Genomic DNA, 25,424 nt, shown 5'->3' with positions numbered 1-25,424 from the left:
CTGCCCCTGCCCCTGCCCCTGCCCCGCCTCCAGCGCGCCCCGCGGCCCTTCTGGCGCCGGCTCTTGCCGCACTACGTCATAGATGTGCGCGGGGCGCCGCGCTGCGTCCTTTCCTGGGCGGGAACAGCAAAATGGCGCCAGAACTAGTGGCGGGCTGAAGACACTGGCCCCCCTTGAAGCCGGCCCTGCGGTCCCCGGGCCGCCCCGGCCCCTCCCGGACATGGAGGACGTGGAGGCGCGCTTCGCCCACCTCCTGCAGCCCATCCGCGACCTCACCAAGAACTGGGAGGTGGACGTGGCGGCCCAGCTGGGCGAATATCTGGAGGAGGTGAGAGCGGCCCGGGGGAGTGGCGCGGGGCGGGGGCGCCGGACCGGGGTCTTCTGGGCGGCCCCGCCGCCTCATCTGGGTCCACCCGGCGCTCTGGCCTCACTCGTCCTCAGGCTCGTTTCTTTTTTCCCTTCTCCATCTCTGCCTTCCGAAATCACCCCTTACTGAATTAGCCTGGGGCTGTCATTACAGCTTGCTACCTGTAAGTGAGCCATGAAGTTGATTTAGTGAGTAGAGACCAGCATTTTTCTTTGATGTAATAGAATATACTAGAATTTGTGTGCATGTTTGGGTGTTTGAGAGATCTGGATCACGATTAAGAGGGATTTCTTATCTTGGATTTTCAAACCAGTTTCAAGCTACTGCCGTGTTCCGTCCCGTCAGCATTTAATCTTCCACATTTGACAGCTGTGTCTAGACCGCGCTAAGGAGCTGTCCGCTCCATTTCTGCACTTCACTTTTACTCCTCAGCCCACTTGGACTGCCCTTATCTTGATCAATAATAATCTCCATCCTACCAAAACCAAGGAGCACTGGAAGTTTCATCTTATTCAACTCAGCAGCATTTGTTGGGTTGGCCACTCCCTCCTTCTTGAAACAGGTTTTTGTGTTGATTTTCTTCCAATTTCATTGCCTGCCCTTTCTCTCCTATCCAGATGTTGAGCTCCTCAAGGTGAGGCCTGGGCCACCTTGTTACACATTTCCCCTATACTAATCCCATTTATTTCCGTGATTTTAAAGGACAACTCCCAGGTTTATATCTCCATCCCAGATCTTTTCTCTGAATCTACTTCGTGTATCCTGCTGCTCACTTGGCATTCCACTTAGGTGTCACACATCTCAGATTTAATATATTTAAAGTGGAGCTCTTTATTTTCCTGCTAAAATCCTAGTCTTCCTGATCTTGGTGAATGGCACCACTGTTCAACCAAAGGTGAAAGCTAAGAGCCATTCTAGTGAAACTGCACACTCCACACCCACTTCACCCATGAATTTCACTTGAGTTCATCTATTCTCCATTTTCTCTGGCGTAGGCCACCATCTGGCTCAGATTCATGTAAAATGTTCCTTCCTAGGCTCCCTACTGCTGTTTTTGGCCCCATCCAATTCATGCTCCATGCAGCAGCAAGTGTGACTCTTAAAAATTAAAATCAGGCTGCAACACTGCCCTACCTAAAACCCTTTAGTGACTTTCCATTGCTCTCAGAATAAAATCCAAACTTCCTTCTCTGAATCTGGCCCTGCTCACTGTTTTGGCCATGTCTTGGACTCTTCTCTGCCTGTTCTTTCGAGCCAGTCAACCTACAACACTTGAACTCAGTCTTGGCTAAGGGTCTTTATATTTTTTGCCCAGTTTTTTTTTTTTTTTTTGGCTGGGAAAGATTTGCCCTGAGCTAACATCTGTTGCCAATCTTCCTCTTTTTTTTTTCCTCCCCAAAGCCCCAGTGCATGGTTGTATATCCTGGTTGTAAGTCCTAGTTCTGTGTCAGCTGCTGCCACAGCATGGCAACTGACAGACCAGTGGTGTGGTTCCGCGACCAGGAAACGCACTCCAGCCGCTGAAGCGGTGAGAGCGCTGAACTTTAACCACTAGGCCATCAGGGCTGGCTCCGCCCAGTTCTATTTATGACTAATTCCTTCTCATCCTTTATGTCTCCTTTTATTTTGTTTTTTTTTTATTTTTATTTTTTTGTGAGGAAGATCAGCCCTGAGCTAACATCTGCCAATCCTCCTCTTTTTGCTGAGGAAGACTGGCCATGGGCTAACATCCATGCCCATCTTCCTCTACTTTATATGGGATGCCACCACAGCACGGCTTGCCAAGCGGCGCGTCTGTGCGCGTCCAGGATCCGAACCGGCAAACCCCGGGCCGCCACAGCAGAACGCGTGCACCTAACCGCTTGCGCCACCTGGCAGGCCCCTATGTCTCCTTTTAAATGTCAGCTGACCACCTGTCTAAAATAGTTTTTTTTTTTGTTCTTTTGTGAGGAGGACCAGCCCTGAGCTAACGTCTAATGCCAATCCTCCTCTTTTTTGCTGAGGAAGACTGGCCCTGGGCTAACATCAGTGCCCATCTTCCTCTAATTAATATGCGACGCCGCCACAGCACGTCTTAGCAAGTGGTGCGTTGGTGTGCGCCTGGGATCTGAACCGGCGAATCCTGGGCCGCTACAGCAGAGCGTGTGCACTTAGCCGCTTTGCGCCACTGGGCCGGCCCCTAAATAGTTCTTGCTGTCATAGTACCTTATGTACTTTAGAATGTTTGCATTGCTATTCTTTTTTTTTTTTTTTTTTTTTAAAGATTTTATTTATTTTATTTTTTCCCCCCAAAGCCCCAGCAGATAGTTGCATGTCATAGCTGCACATCCTTCTAGTTGCTGTATGTGGGACTCGGCCTCAGGATGGACGGAGAAGTGGTGCCTCGATGCGCACCCGGGATCCGAACCCGGGCCGCCAGCATTGCAGCGCACGCACTTAACCACCAAGCCACAGGGCCGGCCCTGCATTGCTATTCTTTAACTCGTTTACTCGTTCATGGTCTTTCACCCTAGAATGTAAATTCTGCCAGGGTGGGGACCATATTTATGCTGTCTTCTCTTTGCTTAATAGAATGCCCAGCACATAGTTGGTGCCAAATAAATGTTAACTGAACACTTGATCTGACTATCGACCTTCCCTGCTTGGGTCCATAGTTTGCTGAGAAAATGCAGAGTACTGTGCTGGGTGGGACTGCTATGGATTCAGGTTTTCACATCGAGCAGGGTGCCTGGGCGTGCCTGGTTAGTCTGCTTCCTAGCTTGGTCAGCTCCCCTCCTGCTTTGTATGTCTTTTCTGCCCTCTGACGTCCTGATTTCCATGTGTCTAGTTTTGTCTTTTTCTTTTCATTTTCCACACAGTTACCAGAATGTTCTTTTATTTTTTGTAACACATCTTGTCATGTTGCTATCCTCTCATCCATTTATTTATTCATTGTTGTTGAATGTGTCTTGTGTGTCAAGAACCATGTTAGACCTGAGGAAATAGTGGCAAGCAAATAGTGGTCACCGCTTTACTCTTGGGACGATGGATAAGGCAGTAACCACACGGAGTCGTAATAATATCACGCCTTTAGTGCTTAGTCATGCCAAGTGCTGTTTTATGTGCTTTAGACATATAAACTCATTTAATCCTCACAAAAGCCCTATTAGTACGGGTTTTAGTTCTACAGAGAGGTTAAGTGACATGCTCCAAGTCCTAGCTAGTAGGTGGCAGAGCAGATCCCACCCTCCTCACCGCAGCGTGTCCTTTGTGTAATCACAAACTGATGAGAGGTTCGGAAGATGAGGGCTCCATGAAGAGTGTGACTGGGGGACCTAATTTGTTTGGGTTGGAAGGAGGTGCCTAGTCATAGTGAGCTGAAGAACGTTCCAGGTAGAGAGAACACAGTGTTCCAAGGTTCTGAGATGGGAAAGCGCTTGGTTCCGTGGAGGGCCTGGAAGTAGGCCCGTGTGACTGCTGTGCAGTGAGCGGGTGGAAAGGAAAGCTGGTCAGCATGGGAGGCTCTGTTTAGGATTTTGTTTTTTTCCTGAGAGGGACGGAAAGCCATTAGGGCTCTGAGTGGGGTGATGTAATCCAACTTACATCTTAAGACAAGCACTGGCTGATGTGTGAAGAGCAGACTGGAAGGAAGTGAAGGGTGGGAAGAACCCAGTTAGAGCAGAGGTCCAGGCAAGAGGTGCGGCTGCTGAGCAGGAGTTGTGGGTGCGGAGGAGAACAGACAGTCAAGTTGAGGTGGGTGTGGAATCAGCAGGGAACAGGGCGTGGATAGAGCAGGGGAGGGGAAAGAAGGCGGGGAGTTGCTAAGACCCCTGGGTTTCTGGTCTGGGGGGATTTCTAGAGTTCAGGTGGACCTGTTCAACAGGAATTTCAGTTAAGACACCCAGATGGTATTGAAGAAGGCAATTGGACGTACGGGTTTGGGCTTAGATGGGAGGTCCCACTTGGAGCATGCATTTGGGCGTTGTTAGAAGGTGAATGGAGTGTAAAGTCCTGGCAGTGGGTGAGCCAGCGTAGGCTGGGGGGTCAGTGAAGGGGGGGCCACCTGTTCAGCTGTGGGCCTGGTGGCCCAGCCACCCTCTCCTTCGTGTTTCCTCCTTTCAGGCAAAGCCCTTCGCCTCTGTGTAGAATGCTCTGCACTATCTCAGGCTGTCGTGCTCCTGTTTCCTTTCCCTCCCCCAGTGGCCTGACAAATTCCCTCTATCCTTCAGGCATTAGTAGAAGTGGCCCCTTGGTGGCATCCTCCCAAACTCTCCCCCTTCTTTATGCCACCATAGTGCCTAATATCTCATCTCGCTCCCCAGCACACCCTACACTTTGGACATGTTTGCATAATCCTCATTTTCCTAAACAGTCGAATCCTGTGTCTGCTAACTGCCTTTGTGTGGGGGTTGCTCTTCCTCAAATGCTGTTTCCTTCCTCTGCCTGGGGAGCGTCTGTTCATCTCTCAGGCTTAGCTCTGGCATCACTCGTTCATTTGTTCATCAGACATTTATTGTACACCAGCATCAGGCACTGGGCTACAGGCTGGAGTTACCCTGATGCCGCTCACAGTCGACTGAGGGAGGAGACATTCACACGGTATGATGAGACCACCCTGACAGGGTGTCGAGAAGCCCCGCGGCGTGTTCCAGGGAGACTGCAGAGAGTCCACACTGGGCACGCCTGGGCGGGTGTCCAGGCAGAGGGAGAGCAAAGGCAAAGAGCTTGAAAAAGACATGTAGGGGCTTCAAAGTGCTCTTCACTGGGACGAGCGCAGGAGAGGCCAAGTCGTAGGGAAGATCCTGAGTTAAGTCTGGAGATAAGAAGTTGAGGGACCTGGTGAGCAGCTATTAATGCAGCCCTGCAGCTTGAGAGAGAGAGAGCTGCTTTAGGTGGGTTTGGGAATTGCTGGCAGGTGGTCAGTGGACATGGACATTTACAAGGTGATAGGAGCTGAGGCTGGGGGCACTGGGGGTCGCAGAAGAATGAGGAGGACTCATTTGGAAGTGTTTCCTGAGTTTCCTGCTCAAAGGATCAAGACCCCAGCATTTTGTCTCTGTCTTCCCCACCTCTGAGGTTCCCCTTTCCTTCTTCACAGTGAGGGATCTTTCTGCCGGAGTCTCAGTTGGCCCTGACCTGGATGGGTGCAGCGTGGAGTGCCTCCAGCGCCTCCAGAAAGGAGCTGGTGTGCAGCTCTGGCCGTTTGTGGATGATATACTCCCTCTTCCAAAACACTGGGTCTCAGAGGTTACAGGAAGCAGGGGAAGTCAGAAAGACCTGTCTCTCCCCTCTAAAAAAAAATGGACAGCCAGTGAGCCCCAAGCAGAGCCAGAGCTGTCAGTCTGAGGGGCTGCTTGTGGTGACCAGGCACCCTGAGCCAGAGGCGCTGGGAGGAGGCGGGGTGGTGGGTGGGCTGCCCTGGAGAAGTGTGTGCAGACTTGGCTTCCCACTGCCCTGGTGTTGTCTTGCAGCTGGACCAGATCTGCATTTCTTTTGACGAAGGCAAAACCACCATGAACTTCATCGAGGCAGCGCTGTTGATCCAGGGCTCTGCCTGTGTCTACAGTAAGAAGGTGGGTCCCGCCTGGCTGCTGGTCTTGTCATTTTAGTGTCGAGTAGGACTGAGGTCCGCTGTCCTGCTGGGGCAGGCGGCAGCCTCACCTGCCTCTGACCTGCCTTGCCAGCACCTCCCATCTCCTCCCCGCCGATTCCTCACCACCTTTTAACACTGGAGAACAAGCTTGGATTTAAAATTACGGGATTTGCTGCCAGACATCTGATAATGTACAGGAGAGCCTCATGCAACAAAGAATTGTCGAGTCCAAAATGCCAGTAGTTCCACAGTTGGGAAACCCTGTTGTAGAGTAAGACGAAAAGCAGAATGAAGGGAACTCCTGGGGAAAACCAGTATTTAGGAACTGCTTACAAGAAGGAAAGGTCAGAGGGAGGTAAATGGAGAAAACATCCTGTCGTGGAAGTCAGAGCAGTTGAGTATTTCAGGGGGAAAAAGAAAGAACAGAAATGTTGAATTCAGTGAATTAGACCCATACAATAAAGATTTTCAGGTTTCCACTGGGTCTGCAATTTGAAGGTCACCAGGGATTCTAGTGACAGAAGGGCCAGACTCCAGTAGGTAGGAGGTGACGGGAGGTGGGAATGCGCACAGAGGAAGTGAGGGCTTCTCCTAAGGAACTTTACTGAGAAAGGCAGGAGAGGTCAGCCCGTCACCACAGGAGTGGTCTCAACCCAGGCTGGGGGCCAGGTATCAGGATTTCTTAAAATATCCTCAGTGACAGGATTGGAAACCGTGGAGGTGAAGGGGTGGGGCAGGGAGAGGAAATGGATGAAACAAAATCCCAGAAGAAATAGGTGGGGACGGGTCAGGAGCGTGGGCTGGCGGGCTTGCCTTGAAAGAAAGAAAAGACACCACGTGTCAGGAGATGAGGGAGAAATAAATATCGATGTTGTAAAGTGGGCACAGGGGTTCAGGAAGCTCATGCCTCAGGCCCCAGTTTTCATGATGGAGAATGTAAGTCGGCTACTGAGAATCAGCTACTGGATAGGAGATTTGGAGAGAAATTTGGCAAAAGTTCAAAATATTGCTCAGGGGAATGTAAAAGATTAATTGAAATCATTGATAGTCCAATGAAGATTAAATGTACCTTACTATTTGCAAGGGCACCACTGGGTACATTTATGTGACTTTCCTCCAGTGGTGCTGAGCCATCCTCTGGTGGAGGAGCAAGGAAAAGTGGGCCACAGCGCTGCTCCCAGATTGGCCATTTAGTGGGTGGGAAAGAAAGAAAAGGTGCACAGGACGTGAGAGTTTTGAAGAACTGTATTGAGCTCAATAATGGGGTCCAAATCAGAGAGAAGGGAAAGTAGCTGGCACAGGGATTTACCTCTGGGCACCGTAAGTTATTAAGACAGTCTAAGATTTCATTGGTGTTTGTCCTAGATAATTCCATTAAATTGGATTCCCAAGTCCTGTGTTTGTCCTAGGAAGGAATGTCTGCAACTAACTTTGAAAGCAGAAAACATACGTGAACTAATAGACAAATAGGTGGATAGATATGTGATGAAGGAAGTAAAGCAAAGTGCTAACAGGAGAGTCTGGAGGGTGTGTGGGGGTGCAGGCTCTAGATCAGTACTGTCCAGTGGGGCTTTCTGAGGTGATGGAAAAGCTCTATGGTCTGCTGTCATATGGTAACTACTGGTTGCGTGTGGCTTCTGCGCCCTTGAAATGTGGCTAGGGTGACTGAGGAATTTTGAATTTTGAGTTATATTAGCTTTTAGTTAATTTAAACTTGAGTTGATACAGCCACATGTGGCTGGGGTTGCTGTATTCGATAGGGCAGCACCAGGTCCTTGTACCCCTGGGTGCAAGTCCTGACCCCCTGCTCCAGGGTACTTTATTTCTCTCAGTTTATTCTCATAGAAAATGAGAACAGCAGATGGCTCCTAATTCAGACGGATTTAATGAGATGAAACATGAAGCACAGTCCTATGTATATGGCCAACATTAAAAAAGTTAACGTTTATTATAACTACTACATGGGACCTGTGTGACCAGAGGCCACCACATTGCTGCTTGTGTCCAGTGTCCACTGTAGAGCCCCGTACAGAAAACAAGCACAATCAACATTTGTTATGTGAAAAAAAGGCAGGGCCAAAGCGAGGGTTCCCTGTGCTCTTGGGCGCTGTCGTCCCCGAGGGAATAGCCCAGAGGAGCACGTGTGCACCCCCCTGGTGGGTGCTGTGTGGTCAGCATCTCGAAAATCCTGACCCTCACCCTCACAATGGGCCCTGATCTCTGGAGGAGATGGCCGAGCCCCAAAGCTTGTGGCTGGAGCTGTGGCAGGGTGGTGGGGACACAGGGGCTCCCGGAGATGGGGCTACTGTGGGCTGAGCCTGTAGGAGAGAGGGGAGCCAGCGCTGGGCTCTGGGTGGGAGTAGCAGGGACACAGGCACGCAGGCTGGTGTGGGAGGAGAGAAGGCAGAGCAGGGCTGCCTGAGTGCACGGCGGGAGGCCACAGTGTGAAACGGCCACTGCTGCTGCTGTGTGGAGTGTGGGGGCAGAGAAGAAGTGGGGAACCTCAGCTGTCAGAGTAATTCTGATGAGACATACTGATGAGTTGGATTGGAGAAGTATTTTTGGCAGCCATATTGGCAGGACTTGTGCTAGAGGTTGTGGATGCCTAGTTTGGAAGGCTCTGAGGAGGGCCATGGAGCATCATGGGTGGACACCCCCCCCCGCTTTCTGTGTCCTCACCGTCTGCTTCTGGTCGCCAGGTGGAATACCTCTACTCGCTGGTCTACCAGGCTCTTGATTTCATCTCTGGCAAGAAGTGAGTACTGGAGGCACAGGCCAGGAGGTGGAGGCCTGTGTGTCTGCCCTGCAGGCGGCTCGGGAGGCCCCTACAGCCTCCTGGGACACCCATGCATTGATTCCCTCTCAGGCGGGCCAAGCAGCTCTCCTCAGCACGGGAAGACGGGGCCAGTGGGGACGCCAGCTCCAGGGCCACCCAGGAGGTGGAGGATGAGGTGCGGTTTCTGGGGGCATGGCCGCTGTGCACTGTGCACTTTGCTGAGTGTCGCTCCTGAGCTCTCACTGTCTCCCCACAGTTCCTGTCACTGGACGACCTCCCTGACTCCCGCGCTAGCGTGGATCTGAGGAATGACCAGGCCCCCAGTGTGAGTGTCCCTCCCCCTGTGGTGGGGGCCGCATTTAGCTGATGGGGGTGTTGGAAGGTGTCATCTCATATGGGTTCTCCACCTGGAGCCCACAGGACCCACAGCTCACCCCTCTTGGCCTCTGTGCAGGAGGTCCTCATCGTCCCCCTCCTGCCCATGGCCCTGGTAGCCCCTGATGAGGTGGAGAAGAATGACAGCCCCCTGTACAGGTACGGGCCTGAGGGTGGTGGGAGGTGGGGAGGCCTGCCTGGGAAAGGTCTCTACGGCGCCTGTTTTTGCCAGCACAGCTGTCAGGGGGAGGTCCTGGCCAGCCGGAAGGATTTCAGGATGAATACATGCACCCCTCACCCCAGAGGAGCCTTCATGTTGGAGCCTGTAGGCGTGTCCCCCATGGAGACACTGCTGCCGAGGAACCAGAAGGGTGAGGGTTTGGATGTGGGGGTTTGGTGGAAAGGAAGGATCTTCCAGGCTGGGCTTCTCGTCAGATCCCCTGTGCTCACCAGCTCTGGCCCCGGGAGCTCCTCCCACCTCAGGCACTCACTCTGAGGATGGGTCTGCTGGAGCCTGTTCCTGACAGGGAACAGGGAGACCCCCCCCCCCGCCCTTTCCCTTAGGGTTCTTATGGCTGGCCAAATAATTAACACGACAGGTTAGCAGGAGAAAATAATACCAAATTTAATAACATGTATACATGGGAGAAACCAGGGAAACTGAGTTTCTCAACACAATAGTGGCAATTCTCATCTTAAATACCATCTTCAGCTAAAAACAAAGGAGGATGTTGGGGGTGGGAAGGGAGACAGAAATTACAGTAATCAAGGGTATGCAGATTTAAGTCCTCTCCCTCAGTGCTGATAAGTTTCCACAGATAAGATCATCTCCCCCCCTCTTCCCAATACAGAGAGGGAGATACCTTTACAGATGGAGATTTCCCTTATAAATGTAAATGTTTGTCTGGCAGCTCCTTGCAGGGCCACCTAGAGAATGTGGCCCAGAAGAGACAGAATTTTTGATAAGAGGGGCTTGGTGCCTTTCCTATTGTAACATCTATTTTACATTATATTACAGCCATCACATGATAGTAACTCCTTCCTGGAACAGGTCTTCTATGTTAAGTTCTTTACGCAGTTTGGGGGAGGTCAAATGTCTGTCAGAGAAAATAATCAAGGTAAAGAGATATATTTCAGGGTGGCCAGTTGTGATCTCCCACATCCCCTTGCCCCGTCTGCCTGCAGCTGGCTCAGTCCCAGGGTGCCCAAGTTGTGCACCAGGGCTCTGCTCTCCCTCCCCAGCCCTGGCTCTTCTGGACCATTGGGAGGGGCCCTCTGGGGAGGCGGGGCTGACCCTGTACAATTCTTCATCTTTCCCAGAGGCCAGGAGGGCTGAGGAGCAGCCAATGGAAGTCCCTGGGTGCAGCAGTCTTGTACCTGCACTCAGCATCTCCCAGGAGCCAGGTGCCTGTGGGGGGAGGGGGACAGGGGCGGCAGCGGGGAACGGAGTTCTGCACAGGGCTGAGCTTGGCTACCCCAGCCTTCCCGCCCCTCTGCGGCCTTTGGTGGGGTGAGGCGTGGGCAGCAGTGAAGCCTTGGAGCTGGCTCCTCTGCGCCCAGGCCTTGCCCCCTACTCTCGGCCTGATGTGCTGTCCATTCAGTGACCACTCTCTGACCATTCCCTGGCCTCTGAGGTTTGGACCTACCCTGTCTTCTCTGGGCAGTATGACGGGGAGAGTGTAAAACGCCCTGCTACATTTTCTGGGTCTAAGGCATGAACCTGGGAGAGGGAACGGGCTCTCAGGTCTTGGCCAAGGGCAGCCTGGCTCCCTGCCCCGGAGGGGTGGCCCCTCATCTGCTGTCTGGTCTTTGGGCTCCTCGGGGCTGACTGGTCTCTTCTTCCCTGCCCAGGCACCTCTCCAGGAGGCCCGATGGTTGGAGGTGGGGGTGAGGATGAGGATGCAGAGGGGGCGGCAGATCTCCCTGAGGTGATGGCCCCTGAAGTCTCTCTGGAGCCCCAGGAGCCCAGGACCCTGCAGCAGGTGGGACCCACGCTGAGGCCTGAAAGGCTCGAGCCATCAGCTGGGGGAGCCCTGGCTCTAGGGCAGCCACGCTTGACACAGGGAAGGCAGGCCCGCTGGTCTCGGCCCCTCCGCTCTGGTCCTTACGCACCAGGGCAGTGGGTGCGTCCTCCAGCTGGCTCTAGACCTGGCCCTGCACCCAGCCCTTTTGGGCAGCAGCTTCCACATCCCTTCCCTCTCTGAGCAGAGCAGCTGCGCCTCCTCAGGGGTGGGCTGGTGTTCAAAGGTCCGAGCCTGTGGTGCTCATGGCTGCTACCCAGGATGGCAACTGGTCTCCAAAGCTGACTCTTCTGAGGTCAGGCTGGCAGGAGGGGACAGGCCTGGAGCCCCTTGCTGCGTCCCCCAACCCACACGAGGTGGCTCTGTGCTCCAACCTACAGCTAAGAAATCTTTTTATCTGTTTAAAGAATCTGATGCCTACGGAAAAAAAATCAGCATTTGTTAATTTTGGTTGGTAGATACATGGATGTTCATCATATTATTCTGGTTTTTTTTGTATTTTTTAAACAAAAAAAAGTACCCCATGACCACTAGTTTACACGTTCTCCTAAAATTTTTCCTAGAATTTTTGTTTTACTTTTTTTTTTGGTGAGGAAGATCAGCCCTGAGCTAACATCCGATGCCGATCCTCCTCTTTTTTGCCGAGGAAGATGGCCCTGAGCTAATATCCGTGCACATTTTCCTCCACTTTATATGGGACGCTGCCACAGCATGGCGTGACACGCGGTGCGTCTGCGTGCACCCGGGATCCGAACCCGCGAACCCCGGGCCACTGAAGCAGAGTGCGCACACTTAATGGCTTGTGCCACTGGGCCCGCCTGTTTTACTTTTTAGTTCTTGAACTAGAACTTCCTGTCCCCAAAGATGGTCCCTGCACGGTTCTTGACATCTGACCCCAGAGCAGAGCTGCCGGGGTGCCCGGAGTCCTGGCTGGAGGAGAAGACAGGAATCCCGGGGCTGTGTCTTTGCAGAGTGATGCACAGCCCGGGAGGTGTGTGCTGCGGGAGCGACGGGAAGCCCTGGAGCCTGCATCCCGGCTGCAGGTGAGGGGTGGTGGGGCCTGGGTCCCCCTGGCAGGGAGGGCATGCTCGCGGTCCCCCTCCCCCTTCACTCCTGCCAGCTTTCAGTGCCTTGGACGCCAGAGGTCCTAGCGCGATGCCCTTCGCTGGCTCTTTCTCGAGGAATCTTCCTTCCCCTAGAAATTGAATCCCCTCTTCCACAGCTCTAGGGTACTCCCCACCTCGTGTGTCACCCTTGGACCCTGGCTGGAGTGTGGCCAGCCTCTCCCTGCTGTCACTGTGCTCAGCGTCTGGGCTTTGGGGGGAGGGTGCATGTCCCCCACCCTCCCTCAGGGTCTGCTTGTGCTCTGTGCTCAGGAGACCCCAGACCCTTGGCAGAGCCTGGACCCCTTTGACTCCCTGGACGCTAAGCCCTTCAAGAAAGGTAACTTGGAGGAGGGACACCTCCCTGGGCGTCTGTGGCTGGGTTCCCGGGCACGAGTGGTGGGTGGGGTGGGGGCTGTGCTCTTGGGGGATGTGGGCACTGGGGTCCACATCCGTTTGCCCCCAGGTAGGCCCTACTCCGTGCCCCCCTGCGTAGAGGAGTCTCCAGGACAGAAGCGGAAGAGGAAGGGTGCTGCCAAGCTGCAGGACTTCCACCAGTGGTACCTGGCCACCTGTGAGTGGGTGTGCTGGGGCTGGGCCAGGGCTGAGGGTCCAGATGTGGCCTATGGGGACTTGGCTCTGCTCCTGCTGACCACGTTCTCCTGCAGATGCCGAACACACTGACAGCAGGAGGCCCCGGCGAAAGGGCCCATCCTTTGCAGGTGAGGCCAGGGCCCTGCATGGGCTCTGCCTGCCTCCCCTCAGCCCAGGGACGTGCAAGGCCCTGTGTGGATTGGGGTGGGCTTGGGCAGTACATGGGGCCCCCTCTCATGAGGCCTTTGTGTGCAGACATGGAGGTCCTGTACTGGCAGCACGTGAGGGAGCAACTGGAGACCCTCCGGAAGCTGCAGAGGGAGGTAAGTACCAGCCACTGTCTGGACCCCACGTGGCCCCTGGTGGGAGATAGCAGTGCCCCTCAAAGATGCTCTTTCTGCACAGAAGGCTGAGCGGTGGCTGCCGAGGGCCGAGGAGGGGCTGTGGCCTGAGGAGGAGGACCGTCTGGAGGATTCCCTGGAGGACCTGGAGGCAGCAGGTGGGTCCTGCTGGGGCAGGCTGGGGTGGGGCTCAGCACTTGCTGCCAGCTGACCTGCCTCCTGCTGGGGCCTCTCCATCTCTCAGCAGATGAGCTTCTAGAGCCAGAAGAGTATGCAGAGCCTGAGGGGGCAGAGCCCGGGGAAGCTGCAGACCTGGGTAGGTCTGGCAGTGGGCTGCTGGCCAGGGGGCCACAAGGGACCCCTGAGGACAGGGGAGGGAGGAGAGGGTCTGGTCAATAGCCACAGCAGCTCACAGCTGCCCCTTTTCCAGAAGCAGAGGCCATGCCGGCCACCCTGAGCTATGAGGAGCTGGTCCGAAGGAACGTGGTAGGCTCAGGTCAGAGCGGGCGGGGTGCCGGGCAAGGGGCCTTCTGTTCCCCTGCACAGAAGGCGGCAGCCCTCTGGTTCTCCCCTAGGAGCTCTTCATCACCACCTCTCAGAAGTTCGTCCAGGAGACGGAGCTGAGCCAGCGCATCAGGGACTGGGAGGACACCATCCAGCCCCTGCTCCAGGAGCAGGTGAGGTGGGGTGGGCTGGGCTTCTGGTTGAGAACGGGAGCCTCCCCACTGCCTGCCCTAGGACCTTTGCCCTCCCCCTTGCAGGAGCAGCACGTGCCCTTTGACATCCACACTTATGGGGACCAGGTGGTCTCAAGGTTCAGCCAGCTCAACCAGTGGTGTCCCTTTGCAGAGCTGGTGGCTGGCCAGCCTGCCTTTGAGGTGTGTCGCTCCATGCTGGCTTCCCTGCAACTGGTGAGTGGCCCTGGGCGCCTGGGAGGGAGGCCGTCCCTGGACTCTGCTCATGCATTGTTCCTACAGGCAAACGACTACACGGTGGAGATCACCCAGCAGCCGGGGCTGGAGGAGGCTGTGGACACCATGTCCCTGAGACTGCTCACGCACCAGCGGGCCCACAAGCGCTTCCAGACCTATGCTGCCCCCTCCATGGCCCAGCCCTGAGTGGGGAGCACTGAGACTGGGGGGTGGGTCCTGCAGCCCTGTCCCCGGGTGCTGGGCCTGCATCTGCTCACCTTTGCTTTCTGGCTGACCCAGCTTAATAAAATAGTGTTACCATCCCACCTGCCCCTTAAAAATCTCCTGCTCTGTGCAGAGAAAAGGGCTGCCCATCCCCTGCACTCCTGCCTCTGGGGCTGCTGGTACAGATCACACACACACAGCTCCACAGCACCCTCTTTAATGCGGGTCAGTGCAGGACGCTGCGGAAGGTGGCCATGTGGCGCCGCACGCTGTCTGCAATCTGCTCAGCTGACCTGGCCCGGCCGTAGTAGTCTGTGAAGAGACCGTCGGGGCTGAGCAGGTAGATGGCGATGGAGTGGTCCACGATGTAATCCTGGTCTTCGTCCTTGGGGCCAGCGCTGTAGTATACGCGGTAGCTGCGGCTAACCTGGGCGACCTGCTCAGCAGAGCCGGTCAGGCCCAGCAGCCTCGGGTGGAAGTCCTGCACATAGCGGGCCATGGCCTCGACATTGTCCCGCTCAGGGTCCACGGTAATGAAGACGGGCTGCACGGGGGGCAGGCCAGGCTCAGCCTCCAGCTGCCGTACCACCTGCACCAGCTTCTCCAGCTCGTCTGGGCAGATGTCGGGGCAGTGTGTGAAGCCGAAGTACATCAGTACCCACTGGCCCCGGAAGTCGGCTTTGCAGCGAGCATGGCCCTGGTGGTCCAGCAGGCTGAAGTCGCCCTGGCCCACAGCTGCCTGGCGCAGGGCTTCTGTCCGCTGCTGCTGGCGCCACTGCTCCTTCTTAGCCCTTGCAGCCAGCCAGGCCCCACCCAGCCCAGCACCAAACAAGGCCGTGACCAGCAGCCTAGTTCGAAGCCCAGGGCCCTGGGGCTGGCCCTGCCTGCCTGTCCCTGCAGGGCTCTGCCTTGACAAGAACCGGCACGTCACGTGTAGGGACTCACCTCCCCGGGTGCTAGGCAGGGCCAGGGGCTTGAGCTGAGGGAGCCTGAGCCAAGCCCTGGGTGCCAGGGCCAGCAACAGCATGGGCCTGATGTTCCTGGAAAAGAGGAAAGGTGTCAGAGCCAAAAGGTGCCTCAGCCTGCTGGGTCGTCCACCTCCCTCTGGAGAGACTTGCTGCCAGTCAGAAGAACCAACCCCGCAGCTGTCCGTAACTGCCCCACCTCTGACACCTCAAACTCCGGCGTGGGCGTCGTCGAACGCCTATGCCTGTCCCTCCTGTCCTTTAGCCGGAGAGCCTCAGTTACCCCACGCTGGCCCCTGCTCCGTGCTGCTGCTCTTCCTGCACCTGCACCTCTGTCCAGCCTGGCCGGGGCACTTGCCCGGACCTCGGCGTCTGCGCTGACCAAAGCATTCTAAATGCACGCCGTGCCTGGACACGTGAGCACCTGTGGCTGTTTGCAATAAACCGCATTTCTTGAAAGGAGGCAAGTAAGTCTCCCGCTTCAGCCCCCCAGACAAACCCCGGCCCTTTGGCAGCCTGCCAGCCTTGCCCCTCAGCGATGCCTCGTGTGGTTCTCTGGCCCCCTCCTCCGCGTCCAGCAAAGACCCTGCGCCGCCCACGTCGCGCGCGGCCCGCAGCGAGCGCGATTACCCGCCGACGCCGCTCCATCCCGCACCGAACCTTCTTTCTGGGGCGCCCACCCGGCGGGGAGGCAAGGTATCCACTCGCCGCAAACCACACCCTCCGCCCGCCCACGGTTCTGCCCCCGCCCCGCCACTGCTCCGGGGACTTCCGTGCCCTCCTCACGGGGCCTCCGGAGCTTTGCTGGGCGGCGGTCTTAGGACCCCCTCACCTGGTCAGCTGCTGCTGAGAGGCCCCTCCCGAGGAGGCCAAACGTCTGGCGTCCGCCCACGGTCCGCACGGTTCCTGGATTCTCGGCTGGCTGACCGTGCGCACGGCCCTTAGTCTCTGTACCAACTTCTTCTTTACGAAATGGGCTCCGAGCAGTGTACTAGATGTGCCCGGAAAGCGAAGGCAGCCTGTGGACGCTTCCTGGGTCCACTCCTCCGGGAGCACCCCTTCCTCCGGGAGCACCCCCCCAGAGCACCCTGCCGGAACACGCCGCCGTCTGCCTAGCGGTACAGTCAGAAAGCTGAACACTGGCGCAGGGCACGCGCCGAGCACGGCCCAGGCCCCCCTCCGTCCCTTGCCCCCGGGGGTCTCACCGGGCTCCCAGCCCGGCGTCGGTGCCTCCAGTCAGAGGACACAGCAGTCTCCGCCCGGGCTTGACCGCTCCGCCGCACGCTCGGCGCCAGCGCGCACGCGTGGAGCCGGCAGGCTCTCGACTGTGCGCGTGCGCAAAATGGGGCGGAGCCGCCAGCGGTCATGCGTCGGTGGGGCGGGGCTCCCTCCCTCGGCCTCGCCCCTCCCCGGCTGGCCACACCTCCCTCTGGGCCATCCACGCTGGCCCTCCCTTCCGAACCCCGCAGGTGTCCACCTAAAAACAAAACCGCCAGTTATTCTACTAGCAAAACGAGTTTATTCGGAAATAGCCAAAGAATTGCAATTCCAGGTGGGCATGCTATGGCGGACCATAGGCAAGTCCAGTAAACAAGACAGAAGAATGTTATTTTGTAGGAAAAAAGGAAGTTAGGAGCGTTGGGAATGCAAGTCCCTTGGAGGAAAAGAGAGTTCGGGCTGGGGTGGTGAACACAATGCACGTTTCTTCCTATATTGAGGATTCTTTGTCGGGGTCTGTCCCGGACTCCTCCGGGAGTAACTGACCTCCTGCGCTGTCTGGGGCTCCCCGTTCTGGCCTCCGGCCCCCATTTTAAAGGAGGCTTTCCTTTATTAATTTTCCCACAGGCAGCGAGAGGACTCGGCGTCTCGGCTTCATTGCTGCGTGTGGGTGGACGTGGGCCTGGGCGGCGGCAGGACGAGGTCGGCGAAGGGCGAGGAGGCCGCGAAGGGCGCGCGGTCCGAGAGCACCAGCGCCTCCTGCAGAGCGCGGCGCTGCGGGCCGCTGAGCGCGGGCGCGTCCAGGTGCACGCGTAGCCACGGCGTCCCTGCGGGGCAGCCCAAGGGGGTCAGCGGGTGGGGCGGCCAGCGGGCGAGGCGACCAGCGAGCGGGGCGGCCGGAAGGGCGGCCAGCGGGCGAGGCGACCAGCGAGCGGGGCGGCCGGACGGGCGGTCAGCGGGCGAGGCGACCAGCGGGGGCGAGGAGGGGCCGGGATCGGCGCTCACCGCGGCGCAGTCTCTGGCCCACGCTGACCAGCAGCTCGGCGCCCACCCCCGGCCGGAGTGGCTCCCCTGCGCGGCTGCGCCCTGCCCCGAGTTCGTGCAGCACGCGCGCCAGCGGCAGCGCCTGAACCAGCTCCACAGTGCCTGCGGGGAGAGGGCGCTGGCGGGCGGGGCGCGCCGCGGCTGGGGCTGTAGGGGTGGGACGGAGGGGGCGGGACCAGGGCTCAGGGAGGGAAGGGGCCAGGGCTTGAGGAAAAGGGCCAGGGGCTCGCAAGAAAGGGAGTGGTCAGCGTCAGAGACTTCGGGAAGGAAAGGGAACCGGGACTCAGAGAAGGGGAAGGGCCTGGGTTGCGGGCGGATGGACGGGGTTTCCGGGCGCTCACCGTCTGCGGGCGCGTGCAGTTCCTCCTGCTCCCGGGCGCCGGGCAGCAGCTGCCGGCGCTGCGCGGGCGTCCCGGAGCATAGAGCTCGGGCCAGGCCCGGGTCCACACCCTGCGCCGCGAGCATCCGCTCGAAGCGATCCCGGGCTGACCCGTCCTCTAGCGCCTTGGCCACCCGCGCGGCGCCTTCGTCCTGGGCCTCCGCCTGTCCGCTGAGCCAGAGCAGGACGCCCCCTGCCGGCAGGGACGGGGCTTAGGTGTAGCGGGGCGAGGGACTCCCGGCGGGCCTGCTCTGAAGCCCGGGCCCCCACACCTCCACTGGCCCCCTCACCGAGCCTAGTAACCAGGTCCCGCAAGTCCGCCGGCCCCGCGCCATCCATGCAACGCAGCGCCTCCTCCACCTCCAGGGTGTGGCCCACGCTACGGCCCAGGGGATTGTCCATGGCCGTCAGAGCCGCCGCGACCCGAAGCCCCAGGCTGGCTCCCACGCCAACCTGGGGAGACACGGTTTGGTCTGGACCCCGCCCCGCGACCCCACGGGCCTCTTGCTGCCCAAGCGTCGTCAAACTGCAGCCCCTGGGCTAGCCCCATGGTGTAGCGGTTAAGTGCGCGCTCTCCACTGCTGGTGGCCCGTGTTCAGACCCGGGGTGCACACCGATGCACCGCTTGTCAGGCCATGCTGTGGCAGCATCCCATGTAAAGTAGAGGGAGATGGGCGCAGATGTTAGCCCAGGGCCAGTCTTCCTCAGCAAAAAGAGGAGGATTGGCATGGATGTTAGCTCAGGGCTGATCTTCCTCACAAAAAAACAAAAAACAAAACTCCAGCCCCTGCTGCACCCTTCGCTGCCAGTGCTCCAGGAGTGAGGGGGTCTCCTGGGGCGGGGTCAGGGGTACCCTGAGGCAGGCAGGTGCCTGACCTCAGCGGTGGGGGTCAGGAAGACCTTGTACTTGGCCTGGTCGGAGGGTTGTGGAGGGTTTCCCCAGACCTGAGGCCTCGTCAGCCTTGCTCGGATAAGGTCACTGGGTGGAGGGTTGAAGGGAAGGACTGCCAGCAGGGAGGCTGCTGGGTCCTGTCAGAGGCCAGGGTGAGAAATGACCACTGAGTGGACTGAGAAGCACGTGGGGACCAGGCTGCCTGAGTTTATGAGGGGGAGGTTGGGGCCACATGAGGAGACCCACCCCAACAGGCCACAGCCACCCGGGGACCCCCACAGAGGGGCGATGCAGGCTCCAGTGGGCGTAGGTGCTCACCAGCACTTCTGCCAGTTCCCGGGCCTGTGCCTGGCTTGAGAAGACTGCAGCCCCTCCAAACTTCACATCCACCACCAGAGCAGACAGGTTCTCCACCACCTTCTTACTGAGGATGGATGCTGTGGAGAGTGGCAGAGGGGCTGGAGGTAATGGAGAGCCTGGTGCTTCCTGGGAGATGTGGGGGATGCTGACTCTGGGCTCAGTCATGAGGGGTCAGGAACCCTAAGCATTGAGGGTCAAGTTCCCAATGATGTGGGTGACTGGGCCTGGTGGGTTGTGCATCAGTCAGGTCACCCTCTTGAGTTGGTAGTGAGGCATCCTGTGATAAGGGGATACTGACTCTGGGGTGAGATCAGATCACCTGTGATTGGGGGAGGTCCCATGGTCCCCTGATGAGAAGACCTTGACTCTGTGTGGTTGGGGGTCAGGGGTCTTTAACATGCAGGAGGTGGACCCTGGAGTCCGGAGTCAAGTCACCTGTGATAAGTGGCAGGCTGTCGACAGTGGCTGTCACATCTCTGGCTTCATAAAGGATTCCATCAGCAGGAACCAGCTTCTTGCTCTGACCCACGATACAGCAGCCCACTCGCTCCAGCAGCCTTTGCATCTGACCAAACCCCTCTGCATCAGGACTCCCAGTGACCTTCAGTGACCTCTGATCAATGACCCCATGACTGACCCTGATCAGTCATGTGGGTCATGACTGATGACCCACGACTGAATGACTCATCAGCAACCTTGACAAATGTCCAAAACCATGACCAGTGACTTATAAAGGATTCTCATAAGTCCTCATTAATGACTAGTCTGACCCATCAGGGATATTGACCAATGTCCTAAAGCCCATTAATGATTGATCAGAGGCCTATCAGAGATTTTGACCAAGTCCCTATTAATGACGCCAAAGTTCCATTGATGACCTTGACCAAAGTCCAATGAACATCGATGACCCATGAATAACTTGATCAATATCCTCATTAGTGACTCTGATTAATGACCCATCAGTGATCCTTCAGGGATTCTGGCCAATGTTTCCATCAATAACCCAGATCAATGACCAATCAGTGGTCCACTTGTACCTGCTCTGGGCTCTGGATGACAGTGAATCCAGGAATGGACTCCAGTTTATCCAAGGTGCCCCCAGTGTGCCCCAGACCACGTCCGCTGATCATTGGTACCTGCTGGGCAGGGATGCTGAGTACACTGCACAGTCACCCTCCCTCCTCCCTTGTTTCATTTCCCCCCACACTCCCTGGTTAGGACTTCAGCTGGAGTTAAGTATTTACTAAGCAGTTGTAGTGAGTGTTCAGCTGGTGGAGAGGGAATAGAAAAGAAATTGTCCTGGTTTGGATGGGGGGTGTCTGTGGGGCACGAGGCTGGTACCTATCCCTGGGACACAAGTCTGGGGGACCGAGTGAGAGGAGTACCCAGCTCTTCCCTTTGGAGTCCTATCTGGGGTCCTGAAAGGGAAGGGGAAGCTGGATAACTGTTATGGGGGACTGATGGGGAGGGGGACCAAATTTATGTTCTGTGGGGTGAGAAAACTGGGTCCTGCCTTTGGGGGCTCTGTTTGGGCCAGGCTTGAGGTTAGAAGCTGTCTGTGGACTTGAGGTTAAAGATTCTGGACTGGAGAGGAGGCATCTTCTAACCTTGCAGCCACAGGCAGCCAGGGCAGGTGCCAGGACCAGGCTGACTTTGTCACCCACTCCCCCTGTGGAGTGTTTGTCCACGAGCTGCGGGCGCCAGGCCTCCGGCCACTCCAGCTGCTGTCCGGACTTGGCCAGGGCCCGGGTCAGCGCCGCGGTTTCCTCCAGATCCATGCCTCGCAGTCGGATGGCCATGAGCATGGCCCCTAGGTGTGGGGTACGGCGGTGTAGGCAGCATGAGAGAACGTTCCCCACACGATGGGTTATTCTAGGGTCAATGACAGTGGTGGGGCGCTATGGCGTCCCTGGGGCAGGCAGTCTCTGGGGCTGACCTCTGGGTCGGGGTCAGGGGCGCCCAGCCTTTCCTACGCACCGATTTGCGCGCCCTGCGCGCTCCCGTCCACCACGGCGCGCACGAAGCCCCTGATGTCCGCCTCGCTCAGGCGGCCTCCGTCTCGCTTCAGGCGGATCAGCTCCGGGAGCTGCTTGGGCTCCGGTGGGGGGTCAGGAGGGCCCCGGCTCCCGCCCCCCGAAAGGTCATCAGGCGCGACCGGGGCGGGTGAGGCCGAGGGTCCTGGGGTTACTGGGGCTGCCATCGCTCCGTGCCTGGGGGGTGCAAGACACACCTGGCACCTGCCGCCGCCCTGCGTCGGTGTCTGCGGCAGGGGCACCTGTCCCGACAGCCTGCCCGTCTCTCTCTGGGGTCTGCCCCTCTTCCCGGTCTGTGTTGCCGTGTGCGCGTCTCCACGTCTGGCGCCCCCTTCTCCACCTCACAACTTGACCCCGGCCCGTACCTGTCGTGTGCAGCGGCCCTCGCCCGTCCCGCTTCGGATTCCGGCCTGGTTCCTCCTTGTCGTGCCCGCGACCACAGTTTGAACCGCGCGGACAGCGCCCAGGTCCACAGTGGCGAGTGGGCAGGGCCGCGACGCCAATGGCCGCCGGGGGACGGCGGGCGGACGCAGCCGCTCGGACAGGCAGGATTCTGGGCCAATCGCCGCCTCAGGGAGGCGGGACGACCCTGAGCGCATCTGTCCCGGACAATCACGAAGGCCCACGGAAGCGCGAGACTTCCGAGATTGGCGGGCCGTCGCCCTGCCCCACCCGGGTCTGGAGGGTCTGTGGGCCAGAGCGTCCCCGCACCCGACACGCCCGCCCCGCCCCGCCCCGAGTCCCCCGCCCCGCCCTGCGCCCCCGCCCCGCCCCGAGTCCCCCACCCGCAGTCCCCCGCCCCGCCCTGCGACCCGGCCCCGCCCCGAGTCCCCCACCCGCACTCCCCCGCCCCGCCCTGCGACCCGGCCCCGCCCCGAGTCTCCCACCCGCAGTCCCCCGCCCCGCCCTGCGACAGGCCCCGCCCCGAGTCCCCAGTCCCGCCCTGCGCCCCAGCCCCACCCCGAGACCCCGCCCGCAGCTCCCCGCCCCGCGCCCCGAGTCCCCCGCCCGCAGCCCCTGGTCCCCCGCCCCGAGTCCCCGCCCCGCCCCGCGCGCCGGCTGCGAGCACAGAGAGGCGGAGATGCTGCTGGCTCGGGGAGCTTTAAGCACACGTTCGTGGGGCCGCGCCCGGCCGGCCAGTCAGTTATCCATGTCCGTCACGAACGGGGCCAGGTAGTCCGAGTGCCGGATCCCGAAGCTCCAGCCGCGAGGCTTCCGGTGCTGCGGACCCAGGAGGCGTCGCTGACCTCGCAGAGCCGGCCGGCCGGCTCCTCAACGGGACTCCCGTTCCCCCGGGACCCTGGTCCCAAACCTTCGGACCTCAGACCCTCATCCCCGCCTCTGACCCTTGACTCCAGACCACCTGGTCTACGTTGTAGGCGGCGGGCCCGGGATTCAGGGTGTCGTCTCGGGGTAGCGAAGTCCGTGCTAGCATCGTGAACTGGGGGGCCCGAGACTTGTAGATCCCAGGGTTCACCACGTGGTAGGCGCAGGGACCCGGGGTCTGCGGGAGCGCAGAAGGGGCGCTGGGCCCGGCTCTCATTCCCCGCTGACCACTGACCCCCACCCCTTGTTTACTGACCCTCTGCGGTCCGCGCGGCTGACCCCTGCTACGCTGTGCCCGGCAGACCCTCCCCCACCTTGCTGAGGTCCTCGAAGAAGCTGCCCACTGCGCTGCGGCCGTGGATGGAGTAAGTTGGGGCCGAGACTTTACCGATGACGCGCGGGCCCAAGAGCGAGGGCACTGTGTAGGTCCCGGGGCCTGGGGAGGAGCCAACGAGGGGTGGGGTCTGGGGGTGAGTCTTTGCGGACATGCCCGGGGTCTCCCCGTCGCTGCGAGTACTGGGTGGTCCCAGCGCCTGGAGAGCGGTTCCCGGTCAGGGATGGGAAGGTCCACGGTGCTGGAATGGGCCTTTGTGGTCTCACCTGGGGTCTGCTGCACCGCGTGGATGCCCCAGTTTCGAGGAGCGATGGTGTGCCGAGGCGCGCTGGGGTACGTCGCGTTCCCCGCTCTCTCTGGGAAGTACCTACCTGTGGGGCGGACCGGGGGTGTGGGCTGGAACAGGGTTGGGGGCCTGGGATTCGGGGGAATCCGAGCCATGATTTGTCAAATCTCGGTGGGGCTTGGAGTTCTTTTGAGAACTGGATATGGGGGTACCGAATTTAGAGTGTTAGGGTACCCGAGAGGGGCTCGGGGCTCAGGTGGGGGGTTCCCGAGTGGGCTTTCCTGGAGACGGCTAGGCGTTGGGGAGGCCGGGGTCCCAGGAGTCCTGACCCGGTCCGGGAGTGAGGAACGGCGCTGCGTGGCGCGGGCGGCCATAGATGGAGTAGGCGGGGGTGCCGTCTCGGCCGCGCACAGTCATGCTAGCGGGCACCAGGTGGCCCGGCCCCGGGCCGCACGAAGTCTGCTGCGTGGGGAGGCGCGCGCCGAAGCTGAAGGCGGGGGCGCGGGGCCGCGAAGGGTCGTGCAGGATGTATCCTGTGGGAGCGTCCCAGCATAACCACGCGGCCTGGCCGCTCCTCGCCCTGGGCACAGCCCACTGTCCCCCCAGAACGAAATTCCCTCCCTTCCAGCCTCCAGCCCGGGATACAGCACCCCCCACCCGGCAGAGACCTCGCTAGCCTGTCCTTCCGCCCCCCGCACAGTCCTGCGCCTGCCGCTGGTACCGGTGTTCGGTGGCAGCTTGTATTTGGGCCCCGGGCCTCTGTAGAGCGCTGCGATGGGGCCACGGGGCCGGTGTGGCCGCCAAGGGCCCACCCAGACGTCCGAGCCCATGGTGCGGTGGGGTGCGCTTACGGCCTGTGGATAGTACCTGTGGACAGAAGGTGGCGGACCCAGCCCCTCCACCCCGAACTCACGGGAGACGCTCTTCCCCGCTCCCCTCTAGCTCAGCCCGACTCTGGGGGCGGGGCCCATCCCGTATCCCGGGCGCCAGGAAAACAAACAGTGGCTATTTGTGCTCTGTGGGGGGTGTGGAGCAGGGACGGAGCTTCAGGGCCATTTCCCGTCTCCTACCCCAAAATGAGTTCTATAGGGGTGTGTGTGCGAGCGCCCAGTTCGGACTCAGCACTGCGGGAAGGGAATTCTCCGGGGTTGGGGCGGGGGGCAGGATGTTTTAGGGGCATCGGGGGAGGATGCTCCGGCGATAGGGCGGCGTGGGGACCCGGTGCCCGGAGGGGGGCCCCGAAGTTGAGCCACTAACCAGTTCCTGTGGCTCCCGACCGGGAAGGCAAGGTGGAGTGCCTGGGTTCCCGCCCCCGCCCGGCCCAACTCCCAAACCCCATTGTGTCCGGGTCCCGCCTCCTGGCAACCGGACTGACCGCCCCCGACACCAACCTGACTCCGCCCCTCGCCCGCAGGGCTTCTCCTTGGAGTCCATGGCACCGGCAGGTGTCTTGTAGGCTAGGCCACGGACCAGACCCTGGCCTCACCCTTCCTTAGGCTTCAATACACCCATTCCAGAAATATATCTGCAGAAAAAAAAACAAGTATGAGAATAAAGAAATTGAGTAATACAAACAGCATGCTCAATTTGATTGTTACGTCTCTAAGCCTTACAGACCAGGCTTTACATTTCCATTCAGCCATCCTTAGTCCTCAGGGTTGCAAGATGGATGTTCCAGCTCCAGCCTATGCTTCATGTTCCTATTTGGGACCTTTCCAGGAAGAACCTACCTAATAACTTTCATTTATCTCTTTGGCTAGAACTGTGTCACACAGCCTCTGCTTAAAGCTTGGACTAAAGAGAACTTTGCGTGGGTTTAAGCCCATTGAATATTTGCAAAGAATAATCATGTATTGGGCCGAAAAACCCCATACATGTTGAATAAAGAGATATGATAGGACACATGATTTTTTTTTTATTTTTTATTTTTTTTTAAAAGGACACATGATTTGATCACAGTCTAGAACAATTCTAAGCAAATGATAAAATATTTTTATAAAGAAACCCAAACTTAATGGGGCCAGCCCGGTGGCATAGCGGTTAAGTGCATGCGCTCTGCTGCGGCGGCCCGGGGTTCACAGGTTTGGATCCTGGGTGTGCACGGATGTGCTGCTTGTCAAGCCATGCTGTGGCAGCGTCCCATATAAAGTAGAGGAAGATGGGCATGGATGTTAGCTCAGGGCCAGTCTTCCTCGGGAAAAAAAGAGGACGATTGGTGATGGATGTTAGCTCACGGCTGATCTTCCTCACAACAAACAAACAAACAAACTGAAATACTTGGAAATTAATGTATTCTCTTTAA

The 25,424-nt window shown here is 58.4% G+C and overlaps 4 protein-coding genes across 10 annotated transcripts; 1 reads left to right on the top strand and 3 right to left on the bottom strand.

Moving 5' to 3' along the window:
• Positions 1–106: 106 nt before the first annotated feature.
• NCAPH2 (non-SMC condensin II complex subunit H2) lies at positions 107–14,386 on the top strand. The gene is given in 21 exon segments (XM_004438008.3): positions 107–328; positions 5,818–5,919; positions 8,639–8,694; positions 8,806–8,890; positions 8,972–9,040; positions 9,170–9,249; positions 9,328–9,461; positions 10,411–10,494; positions 10,942–11,072; positions 12,083–12,154; positions 12,488–12,554; positions 12,681–12,788; positions 12,883–12,936; positions 13,064–13,131; positions 13,214–13,307; positions 13,397–13,465; positions 13,580–13,635; positions 13,725–13,826; positions 13,911–14,060; positions 14,127–14,258; positions 14,261–14,386. Coding segments are annotated over 21 exon segments (1,842 nt in total). The 5' UTR covers positions 107–220; the 3' UTR covers positions 14,282–14,386.
• A 100-nt stretch (positions 14,387–14,486) lies between these two features.
• On the bottom strand, positions 14,487–16,225 carry SCO2 (synthesis of cytochrome C oxidase 2). Its single transcript, XM_004438009.3, has 2 exons — positions 16,083–16,225; positions 14,487–15,325 (listed from the first exon to the last, which is right to left on the bottom strand). The coding sequence occupies exon 2, from the start codon at positions 15,310–15,312 to the stop codon at positions 14,512–14,514; it is 801 nt and encodes a 266-aa protein (XP_004438066.1). The 5' UTR covers positions 15,313–15,325; positions 16,083–16,225; the 3' UTR covers positions 14,487–14,511.
• Positions 16,226–16,746: 521 nt separating this feature from the next.
• TYMP (thymidine phosphorylase) lies at positions 16,747–21,885 on the bottom strand. 5 transcript variants are annotated; one of them, XM_087448633.1, is made up of 10 exons: positions 21,542–21,683; positions 21,121–21,353; positions 20,751–20,953; positions 20,181–20,279; positions 19,579–19,756; positions 19,102–19,220; positions 18,182–18,344; positions 17,854–18,084; positions 17,474–17,614; positions 16,747–17,295 (listed from the first exon to the last, which is right to left on the bottom strand). In XM_087448633.1, exons 2-10 carry the CDS (start codon positions 21,341–21,343, stop codon positions 17,123–17,125), a joined length of 1,530 nt encoding a protein of 509 aa, XP_087304759.1. In that variant the 5' UTR covers positions 21,344–21,353; positions 21,542–21,683; the 3' UTR covers positions 16,747–17,122. The 5 variants fall into 5 exon arrangements, with proteins under 5 accessions (XP_087304759.1, XP_087304760.1, XP_087304761.1 ...); XM_087448634.1 differs by having other exon boundaries at positions 17,474–17,659; positions 19,579–19,708; XM_087448635.1 differs by having other exon boundaries at positions 19,579–19,708.
• A 379-nt stretch (positions 21,886–22,264) lies between these two features.
• Positions 22,265–24,241, bottom strand: CIMAP1B (ciliary microtubule associated protein 1B). Of its 3 annotated transcripts, none has more exons than XM_087448640.1 (6): positions 23,844–24,241; positions 23,452–23,655; positions 23,103–23,207; positions 22,817–22,938; positions 22,516–22,680; positions 22,265–22,397 (listed from the first exon to the last, which is right to left on the bottom strand). In XM_087448640.1, exons 1-6 carry the CDS (start codon positions 23,950–23,952, stop codon positions 22,317–22,319), a joined length of 786 nt encoding a protein of 261 aa, XP_087304766.1. In that variant the 5' UTR covers positions 23,953–24,241; the 3' UTR covers positions 22,265–22,316. The 3 variants fall into 3 exon arrangements, with proteins under 3 accessions (XP_087304766.1, XP_004438067.1, XP_087304764.1); XM_004438010.3 differs by having other exon boundaries at positions 22,540–22,680; XM_087448638.1 differs by lacking the exons at positions 23,452–23,655; positions 23,844–24,241 and having other exon boundaries at positions 22,540–23,399.
• Between the last annotated feature and the right edge of the window lie 1,183 nt (positions 24,242–25,424).

This window comes from Ceratotherium simum, chromosome 25, assembly GCF_057802395.1.
Source record: "Ceratotherium simum simum isolate JZ-2026a chromosome 25, ASM5780239v1, whole genome shotgun sequence".
In the NCBI taxonomy this organism is placed as follows: domain Eukaryota; kingdom Metazoa; phylum Chordata; class Mammalia; order Perissodactyla; family Rhinocerotidae; genus Ceratotherium; species Ceratotherium simum.
The sequence above is the reverse complement of the archived record's forward strand: the minus strand, read 5'-3'. Positions and strand labels throughout refer to the sequence as shown.